Source organism: Lynx canadensis, chromosome C1, assembly GCF_007474595.2.
Source record: "Lynx canadensis isolate LIC74 chromosome C1, mLynCan4.pri.v2, whole genome shotgun sequence".
Lineage (NCBI taxonomy): Eukaryota > Metazoa > Chordata > Mammalia > Carnivora > Felidae > Lynx > Lynx canadensis.
Window position 1 is genome coordinate 34971319 of NC_044310.1, and position 22089 is coordinate 34993407.

Below are 22089 nucleotides of genomic sequence, written 5' to 3' on the forward strand. Positions count from 1 at the left end.
AGAGAAAAATAATCTCCAATAAACTCATTACTCTAACACAACCACTACTCTCTCCGGCCAATTTCTTGGTCAGTTCTTCCAGACTTGTTTACCATTACATCATTAACATTACATTGTTACTACATAGTCTTTGTATCAATTATTTGGAGAATGTCCTTAGGACAGATTCCCAGAAGTGAGGGTGTTGGGTCAAAAAGCATGAACATTTTTATGGCTCTTGCTACACATTGCCAAACTGCTTTTTGAAAACATGTCAATTAACATTATTTCCAGAGCCTCAGTCCTGGGGAAAGGGAAATTTCAGACTGAGGGGATGAATCACCTAGCTGGTTTGCCACATCTGTTGGTCCATTCTTCCAGCAAAATGCCAGTGGAGGAATCAATACATGTATGATGCTGTTGGCCAAGTAGTAACTACGCATTAAAAAGCAGCACATGTGCATAGCACTTTCTTCTTCCCTGTTATCCTCTTGTGGATAAAGAAAGTGTATGGAAGATGGTGGAATAGGAGGATCCAAGAAAATGTATCCTCAGGAATTCTCTGGATATAGAAATAGTCTCTAAACTAGCTGTATGGGCCCCTGGATTGCTCTTGGGGCAACAGCTGAGTATGGCTGGGTACTCAAGCAGAAAGGCTCTGTTGTAAGTAGCTCTTGAGACTTCCTTCCTTCTTACCAGACTCCGCAAGACATAAAGTCCATAGAGAAAGATTTGTAATTGCCTGGGCCTTGGGACTCTGCTTCCACCGCAGGCCCACCATTGCTAACAACTGTGGTGAAGTCCAGCATTTCTGTGGATGCTTCCAGGGCAGGGCTTGCCTGCTGGGAAAATTTCTTGCCAAACTCCAAAGACCAATGGGGGAGAAACTGGTCTGCAGTTCTAACCATTCCAACTCAGGGCCTAGTGCCCTCTGGCTGCTCCAAGCTCCAAGATGACCTTTCTTTTCCCCAACAAAGTGATTTCCTGAGTGCAGCTGAGCTCAATCAGAGCAACCTAAAGCCATAGACCCCAGGGAACAGGAAGGGAAGTAGAAACTCGTCTTTTTTACGCTACAAGCAGCCTGCTTCACTGTGGAACAGCCTGGTTCAGTGTCACTTCCACTGGGCCTGGAAATGTGTTTTGGATTAAAACCAGAGAAATTCCCCAAAGAATAACAAAAGAGGAAAGCCATTTAATTAAATTCATTATCACCAAGGAGTAAATCTAATTACTGACTGAGACAACATCCTTTAAGGTCTGTTATGTGTCCACCCCTTTGCTAAGTTCTAGGGTTGCAGGGTACCTGCTTTTTAGAAGTTCATAGTCTAAGAGGGAGCACAGAGACCACAGGGGAAAACACTGTGAGCTGGAATACTCAGGGAGGTTTAACTTGGATTGGATGGGAGAGGTGGGAAGATGACCAAATTGAAAAGGAGAAGACATGGTTCAAGGTCTGGATCTATCATTTACTGCTTATGAGATCTTGGGCAAGTCACATAATCTCTGACATTGACATAAGAATTAAATAATATATGTGGCTGATGAGCAGTGTAGATAGGGTCCATGTAGGAGGAACTAGGTTAGACCTTCTTTCCTTGGCATTCTTCCAGGCTTCTCACTCATGCTTTGGGCTGGCTTTTGTTATCTGGGCTGGGCAGGGTCAGTGACCCTGAGATGTAGAGGAGGGAAGCAGGGATCCCTGGTGCCCCCCCCCCCCCCCCCAGCCATCCATTATGTTTAGTGGCCAAACTTGGGAATGTATACCTTCCCTGTAGGCAGCTTTAGGCCAATAGCACCTGTCAAGTCTCTAGTGTCAGAGGCTGCAACCTGAGATCAGAGAATGGCCTTTTACCTGGAAGGTGGAGTAAGAAGAGAGGCTGAAAATCAAAGCAGAATCTCCCCATTTATCCATGGCAGAAAAGCCTGATACAATCCTTCTGGGTGGTGGCAGATGGCTCAGGTTGAGGATGTCACCCTGGCTTCAAGTAGAAGGTGTTCTCTTGCTCAGCCTCTTTCCTTCCCTGTGAGCTCCATCAGAACTAAGCTTTCTAGCCCTTGTGTCTGGGTGGTCCTTCCCATACCCACTCCCCCTTCCTCAGACACATTTAACTATTTAGAAAGCAGTATACAAAGGCCTGGCTTACTACCTCTTTAGGGGTAGGGACAGCTGTGGATAAAGAAAGTATGTTCTCTGCAATTCTCTGGAAATAGAAACAGCTTATAAACTGGCCTGTGTGGGCCCCCAGATTGTTTTTGGGGCTCCGGCTAAAGATATCCTCCCCAGCCCCCCCACCCCCCCCCCACTCCCACCTCCATAAATGGGAGTGGGATACGAAGATTAATGTGATGAAGGACTGGGAAGAAGTTCAGCCTCTGGCCTTGGGAACAAGTTTGGAGGGCAGTCCTGACAGTCCGTCCCCTTACAGGCTCAGGAACTCTTGCCAGCAGGTGGGGGTGAGGTGTTACTGGGGGAGGGGTTCCTGGAGTAGTAGACATCAGATTTTGTCTGACCTGACAAGCTCCCAGAACCCTTGTTGCTCAACACTTCCCCAGAGTCCTCCTTGATTGGCACTGAAAGCGTCCTTCCTTCTCTCTTCCACTTCCCTCCTGGAGCATCACTGGGAGAGGCAGAACAGGTAACTCTCTTACCTGCCTGCCTCTTCTGGCTTCTGTCTCATAGAGAGGTGGCTGGCAGTGGAAATTCAGTTGCTCACTATATTTTAGATATATACAAATTCTCTGTAAGCTGCTGCCAAAAGGAAACAAAAATGGTCCCAGCCTTCTGGCAGACAAACAGAGCAAAGGGAAGAGAAATCAAAGCATCTTGGGCATTCAGCCAATCCTGGAGTTGATGGAGACAATAGCAGCACTGTCCTGGGCTGGGGGCTGTTCCCAGCTGGGACTTAAAGTTAGCAAGGCCTTCCCCTGGGAAATCTTATCTTGTCCTGTTTTCTCCAGCTCCGCTTTCCAAGTCCTGCTCATGGGTTTGTGCAAGGGAAAGCAGAGAAGTCTTTCCTCTACCTTACTGTCAGGGATTCCAAGGGCTCAGTGGGGGAAGATGAGGAAGGGGTTTGGGAAGGCTCTAGGACAGTTTAATCAATCCCTTCTCTTCCCTTCCTTCCAAACCTATCTAGTTTCACCCCCTTGCTGTTCAGAAGAAGCAGTTTTCTGGCCTCTTGGGCCACCCAGATCCCAAGGGTCAGAAAGCTCAGAGAGGGGACAGAACCTGGGAATGGAAAGATCCTTTAAAAGTTATCCAGTCACTTTCCCATTTTGCAGATGTGGAAACACAGGGACAGAGGAGAGGCAAGATTTGGCCAAAGCCAAACAACATTTCAGGGGGCAGGTCTTCTTCCATCCAGCATCATCTGAACTCTACAGATTTCGTTTCCAAAGGGGAAGCTGGGCACTGCCACAGCTCTTTACCCCCACCTCTCCCCACAGTCCTATCCATCTCAACCACTTCTACTGGGCCATTTCAGCTCCTGTCTGATTAGGGCAAATTTTCAGGAACCTTGTTCTGGCCAGTGGTAGGAATGTGGAGCTCTAGAGCTCCCAAGAAGGCTGGTGGAGGTGGAGATCCTTTAGGGTAGAAATGCTCATCTAGTCTCTCACAAGTTCAATGAGAACAGCACTAAGATTCAGGCAAGATTACTCAAATGAACTTTAGAGACTTCAGATTTTTGAAGTGATGTAGAAACCAGTATTTCAAATCATTCTTTATAATTACTGCCACCCACAGTGAGCACATCAAGGGAAACCTTTACTTTGATAATTCTAGGAGGTGAAATCCACCCCAGGAACCACTTTTATCTTCCACCAAACACCTGCAGGTTGTAAAAGTAGTGCAGGGAGAGGCAAGAGCAGAGTGTATGTGTGTTTGGGAGTGGGGGTGGTGAAGGGAAGGTGGATAGAATTCCAGAAGGGCTGTGAGTATGGAAATCTCACTTCTTAATTATCTGAAGCAGGAGAGTCAGTATAATTAGGATATAAAGGAGTGTAGCTGGAGAAGAATTAGGAAGAATTTCAACCATGATATAGGTTCCTGGCGCTTATTTTCCAGGTTGGACAGACTTTAGTCTTCTCCTGAGGGAAGGTGAGAAGGAGTCTGTCTGGCTTCACAGACCATGGCTTTCTCTTACTGCTCTTGCATCCACTAAAACCAGCGGAGTTAGGCTTGTCGGCTAGGCCAGGGCTGTCTCCTGCTTATTCTGAGTCTCCAAAAGGTAACAGTTGACGTGGAGAAACTGCCTAGAGACTGGGAGGTGGGGAGTGAATGGCAGGTGAGGCTGGGGGTGGGGTGGTGGCAGGGGCTGGGAATCTGTGTGGCAGGTATGGGAACACAGCAGTAAGTCATGGGCTGAGGACTAGGGGCCACGCTGCCCAAATCGGCAACTGTAGAAGGAGCTTGATGTACAGAGGTGGCACTGTCAGCAGCTATGCCTATGGGTCTAGAAAGCCTGATTAGGGTCAGGAACTGAAATACTCCCAAGTCCTTTCAGTAAGCAGATACTTTTATGGATGAGGCTGGGCCAGCCAGTCAGAAAGCAGTCCTTCTAGGAGCTTTACCCTTGATAACCACAGTACACAAGAGCTAGCTACACACACTGGCTCTAGATGTTTTTTTTCCCATGTGACTCATGAACACACACTGTGTATCCCTGGAGCCCACCTGATATGGAGCTTGGGACTACCCCACAAGTCTCCACCATGCCTTTGGGGGCCCTTCTCTCTCTTTTTTAAGTTTATTTAAGTAAACTCTACACCCAATGTGGGGCTCAAACTCGGAACCTTGAGAACAAGAGCCTCATGCTCTACCGACTAAGCCAGCCAAGTGCCCCATGGGAGCACTTCTTTATTGGGAAATAAATACAGAGTCAAACAGGTGGGCCAGCCAACATCTGTAGTTCTGGGGGCCAAGAGAAAGGAGTCCAACTTTTCAGAACTCAGATCTCCATGAGCTGGTCACTCCCCACGATCACTTCGTTCATTCGTTTGGCTACAAAAGAAAAGAAAAATGTTGTTTGAGAACTTGCAGTAAAGGTGTCATTTCAAACCAAATTATTTATTTTTTTGAGAGAGGGAGCACATGTGAGTGGGGCAAGCAGAGAGAGAGAGAGAGAGAGACAGAGAGAGAGAGAGAGAGAGAGAGACAGAGAGAGAGAGAATCCCAAGCAGGCTCCACACTCAGTGTAGAGCCTGATGCAGGGCTTGATCTCATGAACCGAGATCATGACTTGAGCCAAGATCAAGAGTCGGATGCTTAACTGACTAAGCCACCCAGGCGCCCCAAACCAAACCAAATTATTTCTGATTTCTATGTTCATAAACACGTATTCCTCTCCTATGTGGCTCTGCTCTTGAGAAGATCTTGGAAGTACAACTTGCCAAAGGGATTATAGGAGAGGCAGCATCTTCCTACACAGGAAGAAGGGGCTGATTCTTTATACAGTTAGCTTCTGGGAGACCTCACATAGGAGGGGAACTGGAGTTGGGTCTTTTTATTTTTAAAACATTTTGTGTGTGTGTGTGTGTGTGTGTGTGTGTAAAGCTTATTTATTTGAGAGCGTGAGAGAAAGAGAGAGAGAGAGTGCAAGCAGGGGAGGTAGAGAGAGAGAGAGGGAGAGAGAGAGTCCCATGGAGGCTCTGCACTTTCAGTGCACGGGGGGCTTGAACTCACAAACTGTGAGACCATGACCTGAGCTGAAATCAAGAGTTGGATGCTTAACCAACAGCCACCCAGGTACCCCTGGAGTTGGGTTTTAAAGGATGAATATAGTTTTTTCAGGCAGTGTATCAAAGGAAAAGCATTCCAGGCTGTTGGAACAACATGAGCAAAGGTATAAAGATATAAGATAGGGGAATATGAAATCCTGTGGTGTGGCCAGATGATAGGAAGTGGGGGAAAAGGGTGAGAAGAAATAACGTTGAATGGTTAACGGAGATATCCAGGGGCGCCTGGGTGGCTCAGTCAGTTAAACATCCGACTTTGGCTCAGGTCATGATCTCATGGTTCGTGGGTTCAAGCCCCACGTCGGACTCTGTGCTGACAGGTCAGAGCCTGGAGTCTGCTTCGGATTCTGTATCTCTCTCTCTCTGCCCCTCCCCCACTTGTGCTCTGTCTTTGTCTCTCAAAAATAAATGTTGAAAAAATAAATAAATAAAAATAAATGGAGATATCCAAAGGAGAAAGGGAGACGCGTCACATGTAGCATGGAAATAATACCACCACAGAGTTTGTTTTTTTTATTATTTTTTTAAATGTTTACTTATTTTTGAGAGACAGAGACAGTGCGAGCCAGGGAGGGGCAGAGAGAGAGAGAGAGAGACAGAGAGAGAGAGACATAGAATCTGAAGCAGGCTCCAGGTTCCGAGCTGTCAGCATAGAGCCTGATGTGGGGCTTGAACTCACGAACTGTGAGATCATGACCTGAGCCGAAGTTGGATGCTTAACCGACTGAGCCACCCAGATGCCCCACCACCATAGAGTTTTTATGAAGATTCAATGACTTACAGAATCATCAAGTGCTTGCTAAGCAGTGGCCATTATTTTGTAAAGTCCAAACCCATGACCTGATCCTTGCCTACCCCTCCAGCTTCATGTTCCACCATTCTCCACTTATCCCTGTAAGCCATACGTTTTGTATGGCTAGACCTCTACATAGGCTGTTCCCTGTCTAGAATGCCTTTCTTCCCCTCATCCCATCACATTCTCACCCTAAATGCCCTAATCAAGCACCTCCACTATTTGATGCTTTCCCTTCCATACTATCCTTTTCCTGTTTTGTGAAAACACTACCTGATACATATCTCTGTCTCTACATCATTATGTCATTCTTTCTACTTCACTCTAAGAATCTCAAGGGTAGGGTCAGTATTTGTTTTCATACCCCAGTGTCTAGCACAGCTGCTTGCACAGGAAAGATTTCAGAGGCTTTGGGTAATGATAAGGATAGGGTATTGTTATTAAGTGGAGAGTTAACATTGAAAGGAGATGAAGGCTAGTAGAGTAGAGAAGATCAAGGAATTTTAAAGGTGAGTTTAAGTTGTCCAAGATAAGACATTTAGAAGAAGAGAAGGAGCACAGAGGAAGACTATGAACTTTCAATATATTTAGGGGAGCATCACAGAAGCTGACCAGTGATGGAGTGAAAGGGAAGAAAAGTGTTAGTTTTCAAGGAATAAGAGCTATAGAACAGAGGGAGTGAATCAACAGTCTGGAAGGGATAGGGGAACCAGGGTCATGCTATCTCTTATTTCCTAGAGGTATGGGGCAGATGCACGACACAGGAGTTTTCCAGTCCTCTGTTGGCTCAGACAGAAAAGGCTGACCAGTTGGCTGAAAATGGATTATTTCTGGGCAAGCTTCCCATGGCTTCTATAGGTCCAACATGTTTCTTGTAACACTTGGGAGCTTGAATGTGACCCTGATAGGTAAGGCAGAAATACTGGCTTTCCTGAGGCTCTCCTTCAGTCTCAGAAGGCTTTGGTGCAGCAAAATGAAGACCCTTGATGATGGGACTAAGCTTGGTAGAGACCTGTTTGGGTCTGTTCATATTGCCCATAGCCTGGAGCCTTGAAGGGGGTTTCTGACTGGAGCTTTAGAGACCTTAAGAATTCAGACATGCCCTCTGATCCACCCACCTTTTCAGCTTTGTTTCTTGCTATATCTCCCTTGTACCCTATGTTCTAGATTTTCCAAATGAGTTGCAGTTTCCAACACTGGATTGTTTTTTGCCTTCAAATGCTTGCTTGCCTACCTGGTTCCCCTTTGCTTGAGAGGTTCTTCCCTTTTGTGTATTTGATAAATAGCCCAGAATTTCAAGATTTAGTTTTAATTCCTTGTGTCAAGAACTGACCGATTTCTCTTTTATGTCTTTAATTAACCCTTATAGTCTCTTACCATCATACCTGTGAAACTTTTCTATACTTATTTCTTTGTCTGTTTCTCTACTGGGGGCAGCTGGACAGCAAGAGGCAAATCTTATTCATCTTTATACCTCTAGCCTATCATAGCCTAGAATATAGGAGGCAGTAGTAGTTGTTGAATGCATGTATGTTTTGGGGGTTATGTGAAAGTACAGATGTAGGACAAGGAGCATATACAGGACAAGGCCCCCAACCTCTTTGTCGCAGAGAGCATAATTGACACAAGAAGGGCAAATGAAGTGCCTGGATGGGGCAGACAACACAACGCCTTCTGCTCTGCCAGGCTCCAAACAAACACCTGAGTTTTCTTTGACCTGCTCTCCCTACTTTCAGCTCTACCCTTGGTCTGCTCGTGGCCGGGGGGTGGGAGAAGTCTTGCTCACTGGGATTCAGGGAAGAGAGACTAGATCTGGCATTTTGGGGGCAGCTGAATTTTCACAGGGATTCAGTAAGGCAGAGGAAACCTGGAGGGAAGCAACAAGCAGTACTAGTTATGCTTGGCCAGGGTTGGAAGCTGACTTCAGTAAACACACTGGAAAACTTCTGGGCTGGAATCAGGTTGGGAAAGATCCTAAGGTCCTAAGGATCCTTCCCTGAGAGTACAAAGGAAGGCTGGCAAGTTGAGGAGAAACCAATGGGACTGAAGGGAATGACAAGTTGAATATGAAAAGCTGCACTGCTGGGAAGCTGGGAAGGATTCCCACTAGCCAGGACTTGACCTATGTACCCATCAGGTTTTACTTTCATGGCTAGGGGACAAATCACTGTGATCACAGGGAAGAGATCCAAGTTATCTTACTGACAATAAGAAGAGACTCAGATGAAGTCTCCAGTTAGTCTCCCAGGTTTTGACTTTGTTGGCTGTGGCTTTTCTACTGGCTTGAGCAGGAGATCAAAGTAGACTGCCAGGATTTTTGCCAGAGATAATCTCATTAACTGAGTATGCTGGGGTGGGGGTAAGAAAAGCCAGAGTTTTGTTAGAAAAGGGCTTGTTCTGCTGGTAGTGAAGAGGGCTATACTGGTTGTAAAAGTCACATTTTGGGGGTATAAGACTATTATAGATGTAGTGACTCTGTGGTATGAAAACAATCGAAATCTGGAGAGAGGATAGCATTACTTCTGAGGATGAATATTTTATTCTAAAATCCCTCCAGGTGAGGAAGACTGACTTAGGGACTCTGCCATCTACTGAGCTGTTTGTTGCTGAGGACCTGAGTTGTTGATGTTTGCCTGCATCATCTAAAGTAACAGGTCTCAAGTGCTGCACTAATGGTTATGGATTTTCTTTCTCCACATGGCTCAACTGCAAAGAAAAGTAACAGTGGGAATTGGTGACTGGCCAGGAGTACCTGTGGCAGGAAGGCACTGACTATTGTGCTGGATACATCAGTCCATCCAGCATAGAAAACAGAGCGGGAAGTGTTGAGGTTCTGTATTTTAGAGTCCAGATGACTTCCCTGGCCACCTCTCTTTCAACCATTAAGGGGCTTCCTTGCTAAAATGGGAACACACAGTGTTGGAGCCAAAAAGTCCATGGGACACTAAAGCCCATGACATCTTAGGAGTTTGGCTAGCCCAGCCTTGTGCTTCCTGATGGGAGATGCAATGACTCAAAGCCTAAGTATCTGGCATTCAGTTGTCATGTACACATTATGAACACAGAATGGAAAGGGTCCTTGCAGAGTAAAAGAAAGGAGCCCCATTACTTTGTTGGAAACGGGGAGGAGAAGCAGCAGAAACTGTGAGGTTCCAGGTTCCAGCACACAAGAAGGGAGGGATCCTCTAGGGTGGTGGCAAATGGAGTTCATACATTCAAATATGCCTATGGAATCTAAACTCTTAAAAACCACAGAAGGAAGCAATTCCTGGCTCCAGGAGGGGCTGAAAGAAGAAAGTACTGGAGGATGCTTCTACTTTTTGCTGAGCAGGGGAGAATTTACAAAGACAAAGAAGTAGGAAGGAGGTGGAAGAAACATTGTTCAGGGCTACAAATCCAAAGAGAACAGAACAAAGCACACAGAGAAATGCAATGAGGTGACAGGGAGAGGACAGGATAAAAAAGCAGCTCCACAGACAAGCCACTTTTGAAACTCTGGGGACCATTTCCAAGGGCTTCCCATGGAGTTAGAGAAAAGGCTGGGTGTTCTGAATCTTGTTTTATTTTATTTATCTTATTATTATTATTTTTTAATTAATGAATTTATTTGAGAGAGAGAGACACTGCGAGTGGGGGAGAGGCAGAGAGACAGAGGGAGAGAGAATCCCAAGCAGGCTCCGTGCTGCCAGCGCACGAGCTCGAACTCCTGAAACCAAGAGATCATGACCTGAGCCAAAACTAAGAGTCAGAGGCTTAACCGACTGAGCCACCCAGGCTCCCCTGAATCCTATTTTAAAGAAATTACCAACAGGCCCCATCTGCTCAAGAAAGAAGTTTCTCTGTAACCTAAGGGTAGGCCTGAGTGAGCTGGTATGTTGAGCAGGAGAAAAAATCAAGATCTGGGGCTCCTGCAGATCAGAAAGAGCTGGGATATGGAGGCCAAATATATTTTTCCAATATGGAAAAAGGACTAAAGGGAGAAAAGGTGTATCACTGATCAAATTCTGCTGGGTAAGCCAGGAGTGGCTTCTTTCTCTGGTCTTTTTGGAGGCTATCTGGCAATAATTTAGGTTGAAGAACCAATTTTGTCACTTACTAGCTACATACCTTGGGTTAATTTCAACTTTTCTTTCTCTCTCTCTCTCCACACTGTCAGCATACAGCCCGATGTGGGGCATGAATTCACGAACCATGAGATCATGACCTGAGCTGAAACCAAGAGTTGGATGCTTAACTGACTGCACCATCCAGGTGTCCCTCAAGAGCCATCATAAAGTATTGGTGCTAATCTGGGCCATTAGGTCTTTTTGGTATGTTTGAAAATTTTTGATAGTAAGGCTGCATACATTTATGAGCTTATTGGTAAGATAAATTCCTAAAAAGAGAACTGTTAAATCAAAGTTAAAACGTTTGACAACAATGTCAATTCCTCTCCAAAGATGGCTTTATCGATTCATGTTCTCACCTGCAGAGTATGCATGTGCTTGTTCCCTTATTGTCACCAGCACTAAGCACTAGGTAAAAAATAGCATCTATGATTGTAATTTGGTTTACCTTTGGCTTCAATCCTCTGGCCACTTCCAATTAGGCAGTTCTTGATGTCCGTTCCCTTCTCGATCACAGCATTGTTGCAGATGATGCTCCCCTGGATGCTGCTTCTGTAACAGAGCGGCCAAGTTAAAGAGTGCCCATGGCTCTCATCACCATCCTTACCCTTGTGGGTTGGGGGTTCTGGCTCATTCATAGGCTAGGAATGGCCGGTTTGTTCACTTAATGGCTACATGCCTCAAGTTGTCAATCGAAGAGAGAATGCTCAGCTGGACAAAGGGAGGACCTGGCTTTAGCAAAGTCCAGAGTTCAGATATGCTTGTAATGATCTTCCCCACTAGGGCTTGAAAACAGAAGACACTGTGATTTCTTTAGACATGCCACACCTGGAGGTCTAAATTTTATCGGATCTCTCCTTATTTGTTCTGGGGAGTGGAAGCTGGCACTAGTGCCTGGGCTGACCCATCACTCTTGCTTCTCATCTGGGAATATATTCCAAATTTCATCTAAGGCTTAAATCCTATGAATCTTCCTAGGAGATCAGCTATGGAAACAATAGGTATCCCACAGCTCTCACTACAGACTCTGATTAATCAAAACCATACTCATTTAAAAGAACCCAAAAAACATTGTTTTTTTAAACTAGCTCCATGCCATATCAAAGACTACTCCAGATCCTAAAGCCACTCTCAAGAGTAGTACCTCTGGCTCGTAGCATTTGAATGTATTTAAAGAGCATCTTTCTGGCTCCTAAAGACTAGTGGGTGGGAGTAGAGGTCCTTTTGAAAATCTTCACTAGCATGTGTTGCATACCTACTCTACGCTAGCTGCTGTGTTAAATACTCTATGTACATTATAGGAGTGACTTACAGATCTAGTCATTTAATCACCTGGGCAGCATAAAAAATAACAAACAAAAACACCCTCATCATCCTGGCCTCCATCAATCTTTTTGGTAGGTCTGGGATACAGGCTTTATGTATTTAATTAGAAAAAAAAAGCTTCCTAGATGATCCTGGGAGTATCATTTTTACCTCTGATGCAGTAAAAATAACAACCACATTTTTCAGATGAGGTAACAGATTTAGAGAAGTTAAACCATTTACCCAAAACCACATAATTGCCAAGTAGCAGATTCAAATCTAGATCTGCCTGACTCCAGAAACCATACATTTAATCATAACGCTATACAAAAACATTAAGGGGAGCAAAGACTGGAGGAAGCTTCGAACTGCCAAGTTGTTTTTCTGAGCCAAATGTCTCTGTGGAAGGAGGGGCTCTGCCCTAACAGGGCACTGAATATTCAGTACCCTAAAGAGTCAGAAGTGGGCAACTGGAGGGGAGAAGGAAGGTGAGGAGGAAGGGTATGGGCATCTATTTAAACAAAACAAAACAAGACAAAACAAAACACTAACTAAGGAAAAATCCTCACGCAACCCAAGAAGCATTGAGGCTAGGGAGGAGGACATTCCAAGGACTGAAACTATTAATGCACAGGCCATTAAAAAAAATTCTTGCTGGGGCGCCTGGGTGGCGCAGTCGGTTAAGCGTCCGACTTCAGCCAGGTCACGATCTCGCGGTCCGTGAGTTCGAGCCCCGCGTCGGGCTCTGGGCTGATGGCTCAGAGCCTGGAGCCTGTTTCCGATTCTGTGTCTCCCTCTCTCTCTGCCCCTCCCCCGTTCATGCTCTGTCTCTCTCTGTCCCAAAAATAAATAAACGTTGAAAAAAAAAAAATTAAAAAAAAAAAATTCTTGCCAAATGCCAAAACTTTAGTAAAATGCAAAAAAGGAATTCTAGCAGTTTATGGCATTCCAGAGTCTTCTTTATCTCTATTTTTTTGGAAGGTTAAAGCCTGTCAGAAAGCAGCAAAAGGCCAAAGCCACAGCACCTCTGTGGTATGGGCTAAAGATGGGCAGACAGTATTAGTTTGTTTTTTTGGCTCAAATTCAGGATACACTAAAAAAAAAAAAAAAAAAAAAAATCAGGATACACTCAGTGGGTATGTATCAAGGGGCCTTCCAAAACCTACTTTCCTTCTGCTTTGGGTAAAGCAGTTCAGTTAGCAGTTAGGGTGGTTCCTGCTTCTTGATGAAAATTCCCCCAAAAAGCATAGTAAGGAAGTATAGAAAGCTTCAGAAACACAGGCTGCTGGGACAAAGCAGGCTACAATTGGCTACTAGTTTGCCACTGAAAAGTCTTTTTTTTTTTTCTCTAAAATGGGAGTAGGCGGATGCCTTCTGCTCAGAAGTGTAAGATCCTGAGAAGGCATGCTCTGGAGGTAGGCAAGGGGTAAATATAGTCAGCAGACAAGAAAGCCAAGAGGAATTCAAGCAGCCATAATTAGAGACTACTACATGGCTATTTTGGAATTTGGGATGTAAGTGGGAACCATTCCTGGAAGGAAGAGGCTAGATTGACTGAGGTCAGATTTCCACAGCAATGGATAGCCTGGGTTCTCCTTACGTCTAACAGGTATGATTGAGGTATTCAGGAACCGTTTCTCATCTAATTTGTGTTTAACTCCCTCTGAGACACATAAACTACCACTGTAGAGTCTGCAGATGTGATGGGAAAAGTGGGATGATTATATAAAGAAGTTGGGTGCTCTCCTGAAGCTCTTGGTCAGTGGATCTATGGAATGATTTGAGATGAACACGTGACAAAATGCTTGGTGAGTGTAAAGTTCTTTTCTGTCATTTGTTTCTTCAACTGTTTCCTATTAGCACTGCTGCAGTCACAAGTCACTTCCATTAGCAAGGCTGAGGTACTCTGGAAAAAAATGTCAAGCCAATATAGCTTGTCCAGACAGACTTTTCCACCCATCTAGAAAGAAATTCCAAGATTAAGGATTTTATTGGAATTGTGCTCATGCCAGAGAGGAAGGACTAATACTACTATATCAAATGTTGCCAATCCACAATAAAGGCTTTGCCTTTTCTGCTCGGTGCATAAAGTGGAGTGGAGGTGACTTCCTCTACAGCTGAAGAAAAGAACTGGCCCCAACATGGAAACAACAGTTTTTGCAACTTAGTTTTAAGTCTCAGCTTGGTACTGAAGACTCTGCTGTGCTAATACCTGGTTGTGTCTAATTTCCTTCCTTCCTTCCTTCCTTCCTTCCTTCCTCCCTCCCTCCCTCCCTCCCTCCCACCCTCCCTCCTTCTTCCTGTCCTCTCCTCTTCCCCTTCCTTCCTTCCTTCCTTCCTTCCTTCCTTCCTTCCTTCCTTCCTTCCCTCTTTCTATCTGCCTACCGGTTATCTACCTACCTACTGAGAGAGAGAGAGAGGGAGAGAACATGAGAGGGGGAGAGGGGCAGAAAGAATCTTTTTTTAAAAATACAATGTATTTACTTTGAGAGAGGCAGAGAGGGAGAAAGAATCCCAAGCAGGCTCTGCTGTTAGTGCAGAGCCTCATGTGGGGCTTGAACTCATGAACCTGGGCTGAAATCAAGAGTCGAATGTTCAACTGACTGAGCCATCTAGGAGCCCCTGGTTGTGTTTTCTAAGAAGCTGTTGAGAGATGGCTAATATTAATGGAGTTTTGGTTCTCATTTCTACTTGGTGGGGTTAAATTTTAAGCAAAACTGCAGGCTTTGGGAAATTACCCTGAAAACGCTAATGCTTCAGTGGAAAAGAGACCATGAGAAAAACAGAGGTCTTTGTAAGACCTGTAGATCACTGCTTGGCCAGGTACACTGTGCCACACCATGTTGTGGCATATGACATAATGAAGAAGCCCTGGTCTGGGAAGCAAGAAGGCCTCCAAATTCTAGTTCCTCTTCTGGCTTTAGTTAGAACTTTCTTCACTTTATTACAGAAGGAAAGGGAACACACATAACTCTATTGTCTAATATATCTCAGTCATTACACAAAACATTTTATGTTCATTGTGTAACTTAATCTTTTTAGCAAGCCTGCAGGGATAGTGGTGTTTATTCTAATTTTTACAGAGAAACTTGAGGCTCACAGAAGTTATAATAGCAATGTGCCCAAGCCTACACAGTGATTAAGTGACTCCATTGTCGGACTCAGCTGGTGACTGGGTAGTATTTGGTAAAAAGCCATGAAATTTTTCAGTAACTTTAAGGACAGGCAGGTTCTGCTCTGGAGATAAGCTGGTAGGCTTTCTAAACTTACTCATAACCTTGGGTGAGAAAAGAGTATGGAACTGGAGATATATGTAGTTTTTCTAGGCATGTGACTAAACCCAAAGGTTCACTACTTTAGTCCAAAGATTATGGTTGAGTCACCCATATTCCCCCAAAAGGCAAGAGCCTCCTAACCTTAGCCCAAGGGGCCCTCATCCAGGAATCTGTCTAGATGAAGAATCTTGTATAATTATTTTTTGTATTTTAAAAAAAAATTAATGTTTATTTTTGGGAGAGACAGAGTGTGAGTGGGGGAGGGGTAGAGAGAGAGGGAGACATAGAATCCGAAACAGGCTCCAGGCTCCAAGCTGTCAGCACAGAGTCTAACTCGGGGCTTGAATCCATGAACCGTGAGATCGTGACCTGAGCCAAAGTCAGACGCTTAACCGACTGAGTCACCCAGGCACCTCTGTGTTATTTTTAATGAACTATTTCAGGCACAGAAAAAAAGTCTGTATTAGTAGACAATATATAGTATTTTTTTCATGTTTTAAAATTTTTTATAAATGCCAAACTTGCTTTTTTCCCCCTTCAACATCACATTTGTGAGATTTATCCAGGTTAATTCATGTAATAAGACATAATGCTTAAAGAAATCTCTCACCTTCTTCCTTTCTCTGGTCAATCTTGCTTTTGCTCCTCTAAATGAAACTGTATTGGCTCCAGCAAGCAAGCTGAAAATTTCCTCCCTTTAGTTCTATGTGTGTCGCTTTACTATATAAAGGTCTAGTGGTGAGAAATGTCTCCCTCCTAAGAAATCTAAGTCCTTATATTCCCTAAACAGAGGCTAAGAAAAAGAAGGGTTTGGGGGGGAATCACGGTTAACAAAGTAACAACCTCAAAGAATTAAGCTGTAGTATTCTCCATCTAAGAAGATCTAAGAAGATGGGTTTAGTCCAAAGGCAAAGAGTGAAATCAAAAGTCCTAAGGAGCCCCTTTAAGTCCAGGGGATCTTCCCAAAGTTTCGTAAGTTGGTATTTTCAAGACTGTTACTGAAGAAACATGGAAAAAATTCTTCTAACAGTCACGGTCCTTTTGCAACTCTAATTACCGCAGACTTAATTTTATGTTTAAGTGAGTTCACTTTTACACTCCTCCTACCCATTTGTTAATATTTTGTTTCATTTCTTACTTGGCTGTATTATTTCTTCAAGTAGAGTTTTCCAGAGGGTTCATGGGTGACACATCTCCAGAGGCCTGGAGTATTTCTGATGATTTTATATTTCAACCATAACTTGACTAACTCTAGGATTCTTAGGTCATAATCGTTTCCCTCCAAATTTTCTATTAGCAATAATCGTGCCTCGGATAAACCTCATTGGCTACGATACTGCCACTGCGCAAAGCTTCCCTCCAAATTTTCTAAATGTTGTCTTACTTAAATGTTGTCTTAAATGTGGTCACAGAAAAGTCCAAGGCCAGCTTGATTTTCTCCCTCCTATATGCCTTGAGATTTTGCAAAAGATGTGTTTGCCAATTTCCCTCTGGTTTGCCCATGCCCCTATTTGTTATGCTGGTTGAATTTTGGTCTTTTCTTTGGATCTGATCTACATTCCATTGTGTCTGGCAGATAGTCTTTAGTCTGTGTACAGGTATGTGGTGTTATCTAGTTTTATTACGGATGAAGCTTCCTTTTCTGGTTTTGTTTGTTTTTATTTTGTTGAATTTCAAGGAGTGAAGTACTCCATTTTTTTTTCTAGAAGTAGACATGGCTCTCTGGACATATACTCAGCCAATTATATAGTAGGGGAGGTTAAATCAGGGACTTCTATTTTTCATTCAGTAAATACTTACAAGGTATATAAAGTACAGTATTAGAAATTAAGAGATACAAAGGTATATGAGAACTACTTCTGTGTTCAATGAATTTACAGTCTAGTTGAGGAAAAAAGAAAGGTGCACTAAACAGCACACGAACATAAATGAAGTGTATGGGTGCACAGGGAACACGGAAGCAGAGGAAACAATTTCTGGCTAGAACAATTCAAGGCTGCATGGAGGAGTTGGAAAATGTATTGGACCTTGAAAGATGAGTAGGAGGATTTCCTACAGGTAAAGATCTTCAGAGAGAGGCAATTCAGGCAGAGTGAATGTCAGGAATAAAGAAAAAAAAGAAAAGTAAGGGACCCAGTGAGCAGGGTAGTCAGTGAGTACAGGTGAAGAAGACACTCAGGGTAACAATGAGAAGCAATAATATATTGTTTGGCTCTGAGGGCTGCACTTGCTGCTTGCAGAAAGCATGGAATACCTAGGTGAAAATTTGGCTCCCTGGCCTGCCTGCACGTGAAGGAACTACCTTACACTGTTGCGTGGGTCATTCACCTTGGACTAGGAGGAAATGCAGGAGATGTTGCTCAGGACCAGAGAGCCAAGACACAGAACACAGAACTGACACCAAAGCCTGGACAATGAAGTTTTAACTATCGACTTTGGGTTGCTGGGCATCAGCTGTCATAGAACTTGGAATTTCTACCAGAAACTGAAAATGAGAAAGACAGGAGCCTTCTCTGCATAGTCTCACCTACACCTTCGCCAAGGTGGTCCTATTAGCATCTCTCAAGCCTTGAGGACCTTGGGCAGATGTCTAAGCCACTGTCCAGAAAGCCTCAGCAACTCACAACTGCTGGCAGAGACAAGCAAGCTAGGAATATCAGAAACTGCCTTCTGGACGAATTCATGCTCCTACTTTGCCACTCAGTCCAGATGTAACAGCAGCAGGGTAACAGTCTCACGCAACTGCAATTTAGTTACTTTTCCCAAATTTACTATAACTAATTAAAACTAAATGACCTGAAAATAATGGGAAAAGGTTCATATGGGATGCAGGATGTCTGATCTTATCACCAGGAGCTAATTTACCAGATTGGGTAATCTCTAATGGTCTCCCTAGTCATTAGCTTCATGTGGGCTGCCTCAACTTTTTTAGTTGAAAAAAAAAATAGCAGCCACCACCATCTAAACCTTTATTGTTTCCCTAGCTTATAAGGCTATTCAAGATGATACCTCCTCCAAAATAGCAACTGACTCTAGGATATTATGCTAGGTATTTTCTATGAATTTTTCTCATATATGCAAGTTGGAGTTTCTTAGGGAACCTTGGTTCCCTCACCAAGTCTCTTAATGTCAATTCAGGACACCAACACTGGACTTTAAAGAGGTGCCAGAGAGCTGCTCCTTTGTCTGCCCACCCACTGGAGGGGAGGGAGAGGGTGCTAATTAGAGCAAATGGGAAAGTTATGGCACTGTCTTCCCTGGAAGGTCTGAGGCATGATGAGACAGAGTGGAAGTTACAAAGCCTCATGAGCTACTCTGGAATTAGGTGATCAAATGGATAAAGGCAAGTGTGGTTCTCGTTTTTGAGAGAATGGTGATGCCTGTCAGTTTCATGCATGAATCTGGAATGAGACATGGAGTAGCAGGAGTGCAATGAGAAGAAAATCTAGAATTCCACAATTTGCCCATCTGTAAAAATGCAGGAGTTGAGCAGGGTGACTTCTAAGGGCCTATGTCACTAACATTCCAGGACTCAGTGTTGGAGCTAGATCATGAAAAACCTGGAAATTCAAACTTTATTCTAAAGGTAACGGGGAGTCTTTAAAAAAAGTTTTTTAAAATTGTTATTTATTTGAGAGAAAGAGTGTGTGAAAGTGTGTGTGTGAGTGGGGTAGAAGCAGAGAGAGAGAATCTTAAACAAGCTCCATGCCCAGTGCAGAGCCTGACATGGGGCCTGATCCCATGACCCTGGGATCAGGACTTGGGCCAAAATCAAGAGTCTGGCGCTTAACCAACTGAGCCACCCAGGCGCCCCTCAAAAACAGTTTTTGAACAGAACAGGGACATAATCAGAGATCTCCTTTAGGACGACAACACTGGCGGGGAGGTGCCTCAGCGGCTCAGTCAGTTGAGTGTCCGACTTTGGCTCAGGTCATGATCTCACTGCTCCTGAGTTCGAGCCCCACATCAGGCTCTGTGCTGACAGCTCAGAGCCTGGAGCCCACTTCAGATTCTGTGTCTCCCTCTCTCTCTGCCCCCAGTTTCACTTTGTCTTTCTCTCAAAAATAAATAAACATTAAAAAAAAAAGGAAGACAACACTGGCAACATGCCACCTCTGAAATGAGATACAGTAATGATGATGTCGACGACGATAAACAAATGAGAGCTAACACTCTATGTCCAAGTTCTATTCTAAGTGCTTTATGTCTATTAACTTAGTACTCCCAATAAATCTATGGGGTAGTTTAGTTTTTTTTATTATTATTTTTTAATGTTTATTTATTTTTTGAGAGACAGAGACAGAGCATGAGTGGGGGAGGGGCAGAGAGAGAGAGGGAGACACAGAATCCACACACAAGCTCCAGGCTCTGAGCTGTCAACACAGAGCCCAATGTGGGGCTTGAACTCACGAACTGTGAGACCATGACCTGAGCCAAAGTCAGATGCTTAACCGACTGAGCCACCCAGCGCCCTGAGGTAGTTGAGTTTTTACCTCATTTGACAGTAAAAAAATCAGGCACAAAGACGTAAAGCCAATTCCCTAAGGGACTAGTAAGTGACAGACCCAGGATTCAGTCTGGCAGTCTGACTCCAAAGTTCAATTTCTAAATCCATAGAAGGAATGACAGAAAGGCAGATTTGGAAGAATAAGACAAATACAGACAGAAAAATAAGAGAACACCACAATGATTCAGGAAGAGGTCTCTGGGTCTGACCTCTTCTTCTGACCTCTAGTCATGGGGCGTCTGGGTGGCTCAGTCAGTTAAGTGGTCCGACTTGGTATCAAGTCAGGTCATAATCTTGTGGTTTGTGAGTTTGAGCCCTGCATCAGGCTCCACGCTCCAGCGAGGATTCTCTCTCTGCCCCTCCTCTGCTCGCTTTCTCTCTCAAAATAAATAAATAAACTTAAAAAAAACCTATAGTCACAAACTGGCTACTAGATACCTTCACATAACTGGATGTCCTGTAGGTACTTACAATTTCATATGCCCTACACAGGCCTTTTCTCCCCACAAATCTGTACCTCCTTCACCTTTCCTCATCTCAGTGAGCACACCATCATCTACCCTGTTTCCCCACCTAGAAACCTGGGCTTCACCTACCAACTGTCCTCTCTCTCTCTCTCTCTCTCGTAATGTTCATTTTTGAGACAGAGAGAGTGAGCGAGTGCAAGCAGGGAAGGGGCAGAGAGAGAGGAAGACACAGAATCTGAAGCGCTGAGCTGTCAGCACAGCCTGACATGGGGCTCAAACCCATGAACTGTGAGATCATGACCTGAGCCAAAGTCGGACGCTTAACCAACTGAGCCACCCAGGTGCCCCTCAACTGTCGTCTCTCTTACCCTTTAAATCCCTTCCTTGCCCATTCCTTATCAGTCTCTTTAGATTCTTTTTCTTACGTCCAAAATTGCTGATGTTCTCCAAGGTTTTATCTTGGTTTCTTTTCTTTAAAATTTTTTTTTAAGTTTATTTATTTATTTTGAGAGAAAGAGAGAGTGAGTGCCCATAAGTGGGGAAAGGGCAGAGAGAGAGGGAGAGAGAATTCCAAGCAGGCTCTGGGGTGTCAGTGTGGAGTGCATGGGGCTTGAACTCACTAACTGTGAGACCATGACCTGAGCCGATATCAAGAGTTGGACACTTAGCCGACTGAGCCACCCAGGTGCCCCTTGGTTTCTTTTCTTTTAAGGTCACATAATCTCCCTGAATGTCTCTTCTACTCCCACAGCTTCAGTTACCCCTTCTATGCCCACCACTCCCAAATCTGTACTTCAAGCACAGGCTTCTTTCCTGTACTCCAGTCCTGCACATTAAGTCCCTGCATGTCAAGGCCGCTTGCCATTAACTCAACTTATCCCAAATGGAACTTACCTTTTCCCTGCCTCCCACTCTGCAAATCCTCTGCTGATTTCTATCTTAGTGAATAGCACACCAAAAATCTTATTGTTCAAGCAAGAAATCTGGAAGTTTTCCCTAATTTCTCTTTTACCTTATATATCCAGGCAGTCATCATGCTTTATAGTTTGTAATCATCATACTATTTCTCCTCCCTATCACTACTGCTACTGCTTTAGTTTAGGGCCTCTTCTATTTTACCAGGATTCTTTCAGTAGTCTTCCTCCCTCCGTGTTTATCCTCTTCACATCACTCTCCATAATGCAGCCAAAATGATCTTCATAAAATGTAGATTTAATTGTTATTCCTTTCCTTTAAACTCTTAAATTATTACTGTTACCTATTAAACTTCTTAGGGGATAGTCCATGATTTGGCCTTTGGCCATCTGTATAGCCTTGTCTCCTCTCTATCCATTCCTCTTTTGAATTCTGTTATTTCGGTTATTATGAATTGTTTACCATTCTTCCATATAACAAGTATTTACTGAGTTCCTGCAGGCTTTCTGCTTCAAGATATAATAGTGAAACAGAAAGATAAGGTACTTACATTCTCAAATTAATATTTACTTGTGAGAGACAGGTAAATAAGAGAAGTCCAGATAGTAATAATGCTATGAAGGAAATAAAACAGGTTGACGTAATGGAGAGTACTGGGACAGGTTACTTCTGATAGGGTAAGTCAGTCAGTGAAGCCTCTTCTTAAGTGATGAAATTCAAGCTAAGATCAAAATGAAGAGATGTTTCTGGAATAAGATATGCTCATGCTCTCTCACACTTCACACTCCTTTAAAACAATATATTTTTTAAAGTTTATTTATTTACTTAGAGAGAATGTGCGAGTGGGGTAAGTGCAAACAGAGAGGGGAGAGAGAATCCCAAGCAGGCTCTGTACTTCAGTGCAGAGCCTGATGTGGGGCTCGAACTCACAAACCGTGGACAATGACCTGAGCCAAAACTAAGAGTCAGATGCTTAACTGACTGAGCCACCCAGGCACCTCTCACACTT

At 43.9% G+C, this 22089-nt stretch overlaps 1 protein-coding gene and 1 non-coding gene across 3 annotated transcripts in view; both read right to left on the reverse strand.

The window, feature by feature from the left end:
* Positions 1-4801: 4801 nt before the first annotated feature.
* The window catches only part of EIF2B3 (eukaryotic translation initiation factor 2B subunit gamma), a 123448-nt gene continuing 106160 nt past the window's right edge, over positions 4802-22089 (reverse strand). For both annotated transcript variants that reach the window (XM_030325748.1, XM_030325747.1), the window contains 2 exons: positions 11060-11163; positions 4802-4978 (listed from right to left, as the gene is read on the reverse strand). In XM_030325748.1, the coding sequence (XP_030181608.1) occupies positions 4926-4978; positions 11060-11163 (157 nt within the window). In that variant the 3' untranslated portion in view covers positions 4802-4925. The remainder of the gene's footprint in view (positions 4979-11059; positions 11164-22089) is intronic.
* LOC115522474 lies at positions 16411-16545 on the reverse strand. Its single transcript, XR_003971393.1, has one exon. It is a non-coding gene; the product is annotated as a U4 spliceosomal RNA (small nuclear RNA).